The sequence below is a fragment of the Equus quagga genome, chromosome 5, assembly GCF_021613505.1.
Source record: "Equus quagga isolate Etosha38 chromosome 5, UCLA_HA_Equagga_1.0, whole genome shotgun sequence".
NCBI lineage: Eukaryota > Metazoa > Chordata > Mammalia > Perissodactyla > Equidae > Equus > Equus quagga.
Window position 1 is genome coordinate 41,665,218 of NC_060271.1, and position 9,734 is coordinate 41,674,951.

General features: G+C 59.8%; 1 protein-coding gene across 2 annotated transcripts in view; it reads right to left on the bottom strand.

The window, feature by feature from the left end:
- TMEM201 (transmembrane protein 201) overlaps positions 1–9,734 on the bottom strand; it is a 28,571-nt gene that overhangs the window by 17,913 nt on the left and 924 nt on the right. For both annotated transcript variants that reach the window (XM_046660664.1, XM_046660665.1), the window contains exons 2-4: positions 2,692–2,812; positions 1,777–1,971; positions 245–421 (exon numbers count right to left, since the gene is read on the bottom strand). In XM_046660664.1, coding sequence (XP_046516620.1) covers positions 245–421; positions 1,777–1,971; positions 2,692–2,812 — 493 coding nt within the window. The remainder of the gene's footprint in view (positions 1–244; positions 422–1,776; positions 1,972–2,691; positions 2,813–9,734) is intronic.

Genomic DNA, 9,734 nt, shown 5'->3' on the forward strand with positions numbered 1-9,734 from the left:
ACTCAACCCCTGCTCAAGTATGCCAGCAGCAAACGCATCACGACCCTGACCTAGTCTTCTCGGGATACCTACTGTGGCTGGTGACACAAAGGGGTCTGGGGACAGGGTAGGAATGTGGCCCTGCTAGAAGGTAGCTGCCCCAGGAAAAAGGGTCCCAGCTCTGAAGAGCTGCCCTCCTGTCTGGGGCCCAGCCCTCTGTGAGGGATTCCTGCACAAACTTGAGACTGGGAGGCCTCGCTCAGACCTGTATGTGGGTCTGGTCCACCTCCCGGCGCTGGAACTGGTGGCTGAGCAGCAGGGCGCGCAGCTGGCGGTTCTGGTGCTTGATATAGTACTCGACAGCGGCCTGGCATGGCCGGCACAGCTTGTACATCTGCTCCAGGTGGTGCCGATACACCTCGATCTCCTCATCGTACCTGCCCTGCAGAGGGGTGGGCAGAGGCTCAGGGTCCTCTGGGGGCAAATGAGGCTGCCCATCTAGTGAGGCGAATCTAGGTTCACTTACAAGTGGGGTGACCACAGGCAAGTTGTCCCCACTCTGAACCTGCCTCCCCTGCTGCCCAACAGGACAAACAGCTCACTGCATATGGTAACGTCAGCTGTAAGGGCTGGCCCAGAGCCTGGGATACGGCAGGGGACCACAGGTGATGGCAGATAGTCTAGCCAAGTTCTGTTGTTCCACAGGATGCACCTGGAGGCCAGGAGCTTGAGACAGGGTCCTTGCTGCAGGCCCTGCTCCTGGACTCCAGAGCTCTAGGAAGGCAGGCGTGCCCCAGGAGAAGGGGGCTCTCGGCTGACACTACCTAGACTTGAGCAGATGGACAACCCAGAGGCAGGGCCTGGCCCTCGTGGGGGCTGAAGGGTTCTTGGGGCTTCGGGAAGAGCCCAGAAGATTTGAGTCCCACCTCTCCTTCCCCGCAGATGCAGCAAAGCACCTCTCCCTCCCCGTCTCCAGGGGGCCAAACATTTCAGCCGCAGCGGCTAGGAGGGATATCAGCTTGATCTCCTTTTGTTGGGACCAAACATGCAGAAAAGCCGCCCTGCTTGCTGAGTCACACACGCCTTCCCTTCTGCAGATTCCCCATCTCTCCACGCCTGGCCCTCACTCACCTGTTCTCCCTCCCTCCCTCCCAGGCTGGACTTGGGGAAAGCTGGCATCTCAGGCCTCAGCTGGGATCTGCTCCTGAGGTCACAGGACCCCTGGACTGGGCAGGGTCTGGGGGTGGGGTGGACAGGCGGGATTAGCTAGATAACAAGGCTGCTGGGTTCCACGGCGGGCCCAGGGGAGGTGAACTCCAAACGGCAAGGCTCTCAGCAGTGCCTATCTTCTTTCTTCTCCCAGAAGCTGAGAACGTCCTCCACCGACTCCAGAGCCAAGCGCCCAGCCAGCCGGTGGGCAAGACTAACTCAGAGGGACATGGAGAGGATGGGCCTCACAGGGCCCCAGGTGGAGCCCAAGGATCCTAGCTCCCCCTGCTCAGGGGCAAACCCCTCTGGACTAGCAGGAACTAGGGTTCTCAGGATATTTCCAGGCTTGGAGCCCAAACAGCAGAGACCTTGAGACAGAAGGAGAGCGAGAAGCAAGGCTCCAACTGAGATGGAAGAAATAACACACTTGGAATGTGGGCCCAGCACAGGGTCAGGGTGAGGAGGGGGCCCAGCAGGCACTCAGGACAGAAAAGCCACCGTCTGGGAGAGCCCGGCTCACGCCTCCCCCTCAGCTGCTCTAAAGCACCCTCAGCCCTCTCCCCGTCCCCTTCCCTGTCCCAGCCTCACCTCGTCCCGCGGGGCGAAGGCCGCCAGCTGCTTGATCTTGGTGGTCTGGTGGTGGCTGCACCGCCTACACAGCAGCACCTGGCTGCTCACCCACTGCTGGGGCTGTGGAGGGGTGCGGGCGCTGGGCGCACTGCTCACAACGTGGTTCAGGTGCTCCATGTACTGGGCAGGGATCGGCTTGTTGTAGTCGCCGTTCTGGGGGAGGACAGGGACCCAAGTCAGTGGGGAGCCCCAACCCAACAGTGAGAGGGCCCTGTGTGGCGAGGCTCCAGGAAGTGGTGGCGGATGTCAAACCTTCCCCTTCTTTCTTACATGTAACAGCAGCTTTTCTTCCAAAGAAACTTCACATGGAACCCAAGAGGCAAGACGCTGGCAAGAGCGCAGCCAGCCAGGCTGGAGCTCGCCTCCCACCTACATGCCTCTCCCAGCATCATTCCTGAGAACCCTATAGCACTGGGGAACTCAGTCTGCAAACTGTGGTCTGCCTAGGGGTCTGCAAACTACGGCTGGTGGGCAGGGCTGTGTTTGTGAACAAAGTTTTCTTGGACCATAGCCACACGAATTCGTCTACGTACTGTCTATGGTGGCTCGGCAGGGCTGTGTAGTTGTGACAGAGACCATACGGCTTGCAAAGCCTAAAATACTTATTCTGTGGCTCTTTGCAGAAAGCCTGCCCACCCCTGGGCTAGGGCAATGAACAGAATGAGCTTCAGAGCCAGAGAGATCTGGGTTTGAACTCCAAATCTGCTAGTCTTAGTGGTGTGACTTTGGACAAGTCACCTCGACTTCCTGAGTCTGTTTCCCCATCCTCAAAGGAGGGATGCAGGGCCAGGGCTGTGGTGAGGGGCCCTGGGACAGGGGACAGGACAAGGGTGTGGCCTCACGGTCCCCATGTGCCCGCCAGTGGCCCCGCACCTCCTGGAAGCCATTGTACTGTTCACAGTGGGGGCAGTCCCAGCAGTTGCGGTTCCCGTAGGGCACCACGGTGTCCTGGTTGCAGAACCAGCAGTTGACGATGGTGTGCGTTGGCTGCCTCCTGTGGACGAGGAAAGAGTGCAGTCAGCCGGAAGACCTCTGCCACCCAAGCAATGGGAGACCAGGGAAAGGGAGTGGGAAGCAGGCTGGGGCAGGCAGGAGGACAAGGACCTTGACAGGACATTCTGCATCCAGTGGGAAGACCAAGCAAGGAGGCCACGCTGGCTCGCGCCTCTCTTCAGCTCTCCAGGCAAAGCCTCCCCCCCGGGGGAAGCCGCTGGAGACTCACCAGAACTCTTGGCTCCAGCGTGTCCACACAGGGACCCAGGGCCCCCAGACCCCCGTGTCCTGGGGCTCAGGCATGGGGACAACAGAGGTCAAGGCTGGTCAGGCCACGGGGCCGACAGTGACCAGGCTCCAGGACTGCCTGCCCTTCTGGAGAGGCCTGTTCCCAGGCTGTGGAAACAGTGCTCCTTGGGGAGTTTCCCAGCAAAGGAGCCTCCTGCGCTTCACAGAAGAAAAGTCCCCAGAAGTGAGGGCCGAGGAGGCGGAGGGGCGGGGACTAGAGACAGCTGCTCAGCCTGGGGCCAACTTGCTCTGGTGGAGGGGACAGGGCAGGCAGGGCACAGCGGCCCTTGCTGGCCACACATGCGGTGACAGGTGGAGTCTGCAGGATAATCCCAGTGCAGACACTGGGGGATCTCTGCTCTGGGCCCCTCTACCCCCCTTACCGGCTATGGAGAGTGGGGGCGGTGTGTGCAGCAACTGTTCAACAAAGCCCTCCAGTCCCAGGAATCTAGCAACAATGTGGGCAATGGGTGGCAGCTGCCTGAGCCCTGGGATCCTGGCCTCACTGCTCCTGTCCCTCTGCCTTCCCCCAGAGGCCACTCTAGCGCTGGGGGAGCCACCTGGGCCGCTGCTGGAGTGGGCAACCACAACACACACAGACGGCCCTGCTGTCCACAGCGCAACACAGCTCCAAGCTTCCGGGAGCCAGAGTCCCGGCTCCACCACTTCTCACTGTGGGCCCCAGGAAATTCCTCCTCTCTGCCTTGGCTGCATCTGCCAAGTGCGAGCCATCACAGCACGCACGGCATCCATACGTTACAAGGATCCAATGACGTAAGACTTGCAAGGAAAAAGGCCAGCTCTGTCACTAGTCTGTCCTCAGGCTTGCCAGGGGCCTGGAAGGAAGGCTGGTCCCTGGGAAACAGAGCCCCTGCTCCTGACACTGCAGCCGCCTCCCGCCCTTGCCCCTCTACCATGTACAACTGACCACGGGCAGGTTAAGAGAGTTCTCCAAGCCCCAGTCTTATTACCTGTCAATTGGGGACCAGAACATGTCAAGTGTGGGAAGTATTTAACAGTTCCCAGCCCAAATGCCCCATAAACGGTAGTTATGTGGGGAGGGTGGAGAGAGTTTGCAGCTCAGGGAAACGCCCCCCAGCTCCTGTCACAAACCCCTCAACCCACTTCTCACCGGAGCCAGAGGAGCTGGACAGAGGAGACGGAACTGGGCCCTGCAGGGAAGAGTTCCAGAGTCCACTGAGGGCACCCTGGATCGCTCCCAGCAGCCGCAGCCCCACAGCAGGCCAAAGCCCTCACAATGGACAACAAGGGATGGCCACATCTTATCAAGAGCGCGGAGCCAGAGGGCAGGGCACTGGTCAGCTCAGCACCAGCCACGGGAGTGGCCTTCAGGGAGAGTCATTCCCTCTTGGAACCTCCGCTTCATTTGTCCATCTGATGACTGGGGATAATCCCTGGCCCAGAGAAGCTGCTGAGAGGATCCAACGAGTTTAGGGAGGCGCTCTGCCTGGCAGGGTCAGTGCTCGGCACTCAGACAGTTTCACCGGGCATCGCGCAGAGAACGGTGGAGGCGGCGCGGCAGCCCCGGCTGGAGGGGTGGCCTCCACTCTGCCGAGGTGCCAGCACTTGGCATTCCTGGCAATTAAGCACTGGGCTTTCTCTTTGTTAATTTGTACCCGCTTTACAGGCGTCTCTGTAATTGGGCATGGGGGCGTGTCCTAACGGCTGATGATGCAGGCCGCAGGCCTGCCAAACCTCTCGTCTGCCCCCCTGGGCCCCTCCAGTCTCGTGGAAGGACCCCTCAGCCTTTGCACCCTAGAACCCCACACTCAGCCTCTGGAGAGGAACCAGGCAGATCAGCTGGCAGCCCACGAATAAAGAGAGACAGGGAAGGGGATAAAGAGGCAGGGATAAGGAGGCAGGCCCTGGGACTGATAACTGGTGAGCGTGAGCTACGGCTCTGGTCCAGGGCACCAGCCAGAAAGCCCCTCCCACCCCAGGGAGTCATCATTTCCACTCTCAATCTCCAGTTCCGTTGCTAGGGAAATGAGCCTGGCCTGGAAGCTGGTGGCAGGAAGGGGAGGAGGGGGATTAGCCCTGGTCCCTGGGGCCAGTGGCTCCAGCTCCTGTCACTCCCAGCCGTTGGTAATCCCTGCCCAGGACTGGCCATCTCCCGTGGCCACGGCAGCTGCTGCCCACCTTGGCCAGGTGGGGGTCCACACGCTGGGGAGTCATCTCTCATGACTCCTTTGGAGTGAGCCCTGAAAGGGTCCGCAGGCCCATGAGCGGCAGGACTAGGAAGCCACGCGACCGAGAGCTGAGTGTGAATTTCAGTGCCCACACACCAGCACAGCGGCCTCCCAGGACTTCATGCATTAGACACGTGGGCAAATGTGAAACGCATCCCAGGGCTGCACTCGACAGCCAACTTCACAGTTCCTAGTCTCCATGGCTGGCGGGTCTTGGCCTCTGGGCCTGCACCCACCTCTACCAGGCCTGACATGGGAGGTCTGGGTTAATCTATTCTGAGCCAGCTTAGCCCTGTCTTGCTTCTGCTCAGGAAATGCCCCCCCCCCCCCCACTGTCATAAACCCCTCAACTCACTTCTCCCCAAAGCCAACAGCCTTCGTCCCTAGCAAGGCTTTAGGACAAGCTACTCTTAGTGGTGGACAAGATTTGAGGTGACAAGACAAAATGTCCCTGTAACACAGGCAAGAGAGTTCGACAAGGCAGCTCAGGCCCCTGCGGGTGGGCAGACTGGAGGTCCGGAAGGCACTCATCCAGCTCCCGCTACCTGCGTGCTGAGCTCTCGGGCTCTGCTAGGGCCGGAAGAGGCCTCAGGCAGCCAAGAGCAGGGTGGGCCCCTGGAAGGAGCCAGGGGCAGCTGCATGCTCTGGACCCACCCCTCCACAAGCCCCGAACACACATTGGGGAAAAAAAGACCAACAATGGTATCACCCCATCAGCCCTGAACATGGACATGTGGTTAAAACAAAGCCCATGCCCTGACATCCTGCCATTCCTACGGGGGCGGGGGCGGCGGGGGGGGGATGTGTCTTCTGTTCTAGCAGTGAGCCCATCTCTCGTGCCACATGAAGGAGACACCGGATGGGGGAGGCCAATGTATCAACCAGTACCCGCCAGGCTCTGAGAAGCGCCCAGTCTCCCCCGAGAGGAGCCCAGCATGTAGCTTGTGACCCTGGGCACTGTGTGCTGGCCTGGTAGGGTCTGGAAGATGGTCTCTCTAAGAATCAGGCTGCTTCCCTCAGGGGCCAAGAGGTCAGCCTCTGGCACGGCCCCAAGAGGACATCCCAAGACAGCCTCACAGTGAAGGCGTCCTTCCTGGATCCCTAGGTAGCTCCTCACTTGCTCCTTTGTGCCTTGAGTGGGCAACACATGTTGTCCCCATCTAACTGGGAGAATCCGAGAAGGCATCTCCTGGGCTGCAATGTCAGCAGCACCAAAATGCAACTCAGCAGTGCCAGGACTCCCATGGCCCCACGGCCCCCAGGCCTCCCGCCTGGCCTCAAGGCAAAGCACAATTAAGTCCGCGGCAGTCCTGCCAACACCAAGACAGAAAGCCCCTGGACCCACCTCTCCAAGGGCAGACTTGGCCTGGAGCGGGTGGACTGCGCTCGTTTGCCTCCCAGAGTTTACTGAACACATGCTAGGCTTGCGGGGAGGCAGAAATGAGCAAGGCTCTCCACTTCTGACATGGACACCAGGACAAGAACAGCAATCTCACAGGGCAGCTGGTGACAGACACCACAGGAGAGAGGCCAACAAGTGGAGCATTTGCCATCACCCTAAAGAACAAGTTTGGCGGCCAGAAGCAGGGCAAAAGAAGCAGATGGCATTCAAATGGGTGGGACTGCTGGGCAAAGGGTGGGACCACCCAGCGTACGTCCAGGGAGCGGCATCCCTTCAGCCAGAGTGTGCAGTACCAGGAGAGCACAACGAGAGGTCGGCAGGAAACGGGGACTCTGGATGCAAGGATAAGGAGGATGCATCCTCTCAGTCTCCAAATACGACAAAGTGGACAATCCAATAAACACCTATGGGTGCCGCAGGAGGCCCCTGAGATCCCAAGCAGGGATGTGCTGGCAGAAGACAGACCTGGACACAGTGCTAAGCGGCAGAGTCTAGGGGTGGGAGTCTGGGGAATGGGGGTGGGGGCAGGCATACGAAGCCATCATGACTGCCTGGATACAGGGCGAGCAAGGCCAGGTAAGTATAATTCAGGCTTCTACTCTGTGACGGTGCTGACAAGCGACCTCCCGTGGGGTCAGAGTGGAGGCCAAGGTGCTCAGTGAAGATCTGAGCACACAGTTTGGTTAGGAGCTGAAGGGCTGGAGCGAGGCAGGGCTCTGCCATTTAACAGCGGGTGCTATAGGGCAGGAAGCACGTCCTCGTCGAGCCTTCTTTCCTCATCTGTAGAATGGGGTTTCAGGAAACAGCAGCGTGCCGGTGCAGCGCCAGCACTGAATCATTAACAATAACCCAGTCAAGACCACTTCATGGATGGGAAGCCAGGTGGCCCTGCCTGAGACTCTGGGAGGACTCCAGCCCTTCAGAGAAGCGACCTCTTGCCCTGGCTCCCCCGTCAGTCTTCCTCCAGGTCGCTCTGCCATCTCTGTGCAGAGCCCACAAACACCCACTTGGCCAAGGTGCTTTCCAAAACCAACTCCCTGCACATTCAAAACCCATGCTGTGGCCGAAGCCAACGTCCTCGCTGTAATGCATTCTCTCCACGGAAGGGAGAAGGGCTCGGTCTCTGTGGGGCTGGTCTTGCTTCTGAATTGCAACAGTGACCAATTTATGATCCCTAGACAAAAGCCAGTGATCTGAGAATCTGAGGGCATCCTGGGAAAGGGCTGGTCCTTCTCAGCCCAACCAACAGGTCCCGTTGCCACATTAGGACTCATGTTGTGCCACTAGAGTGACAAGGCCTTCCAGGTACTCTCCTGGCTCCCCTCGTACCAGCTCACCCAACACTGCACCAAGGCCCCAGACCCCTGTCTCCGGCAGAGGGAAAGCTGTGGCTGGCCCCAGACAGGACCCCTGAGAAGAGGGGCAGCACAAGATACTGGAGTGCGAGGCGAAGCTAAGCCAACTTAGTCCAAATCCAGCCATGCTAAACAAAAGAGGCATTGCAAGGCTCGGAGATAGTGCCACTGCCCAGGCTCAGATCCTTGGGGCAACATTCCCTGTCCTGGGTTAAATGGGCAGCAGCAGCGTCCAGGAGACAAACTGGGCTCTTGATCCATCTCTGCTGTCAACATGCTCTGGGAGCCTGAGCAAATCACCACACGCCTCTGCACCTCAGCTCTCTCGTGTGTAAAATGACTGGTTTGAACCAGTTGGTCCTGCAAGCCCCCGCAGCTTCCAGAAATTGGACAGGAACTGGGACACCCTAGACGTGGGTTGTCAGGATCCTTTAGTTGGGGGCTCTCTCAATCCCAGGCTGCCCTCCCCTGGGAGGCCGCCCCCTCCTCAGCCTGCCAGTCTGGCTCATCCTGCAGACACAGCTGATGTCCCTCCTACCCCTTCCTCCTCCTCCGGGAAGCCTGTGACTCAGTCGCCCTCACTCTTCTCCTCCAGTGAGCAGCAGTAACGGTGGTGGTGAAGGAATATTGGCCAGACTGCCCAGGTTCCAATCCCAGCTCTGCCACTTGCTGCCCAGCGACTGTGGGCTAGCTCCTTCACTTCTTTCACCTAAGATCTGAGCTCCCCACAACCCTTGCTGAAGCTACAACCCCACCTTTTTTCTGTTCCTTGTTCTCCGGTGGGTGGATCAGGTGGGGAAACAGTTGGATACCTGAGACCCTGGTGAATAAAGCAACGGGCCATAAAGCTTTTACCCTTGACCATGGAGGCCATGAGAGAGGCCAGCTCTGAACATGGGGGTATGCATGATCTTTGAGCCCAAGTCAGGATGGGGGCTGGGGTGGCCACTGAACCAGCTCAGCAGCAACCCCAGCGCATTTTAAACACCTCTGCAGTACCAGGCTTTCCCGCTCTTGGAGGGAGTGTAGCCTAGGGGTTAAGACTGAAGGCTCCAGGGCCAGGCTGCTTCAGTTCACACCCGGACTCGCCTCATTGTCAAGAACTGTTTTAGCTCTTCTGTCCAGCACCTTCTCCAGGGAAAGCAGGGGTTGTGACTCTGAAACGGGCTAATGTAAGCTCAGAACAACGCCTGAGCCAGCATATGCAGACCGTAAGTGCCAGCTAGTATCATGCCGTCCCAGAGTGCTCCTCAGGACCACGGAGCAGGGCTAAGGGCGAAAGGCAGTGAGAGCAGCCCGATGCCCGCTCGATTCTCTTGCAGGGCTTGGGGAGCCGGGTGGGTGTGGGGGGGGCCCTGCAGACCCTGCGGCTTGGCCAGCACGGTCTCCGTGGGGAAGGGAGTCTGTAACCCACGCGCTGGCTGCCCTGGCCCGCCCCACATTCCTGGGGTCTGCGAACCCACTCCTCGGCGGCTTCCCGACTAAGGATTCCAGATCCGGTCTTTTGGGGCGGGGGTGCAGAGCTGGTCTCAGCGCGCGGGCACTCATCCCGGGCCCCACCGCGCCGCCGAGGCCTCGCCGGGCACGGGCGGGAGGTGCCAGCAGCCCCGGAGCCGCGGGCCGCGGGCCGCGGGCGGAGGGCGGCCGGCAGGCGGCGGGCCCGGGCCG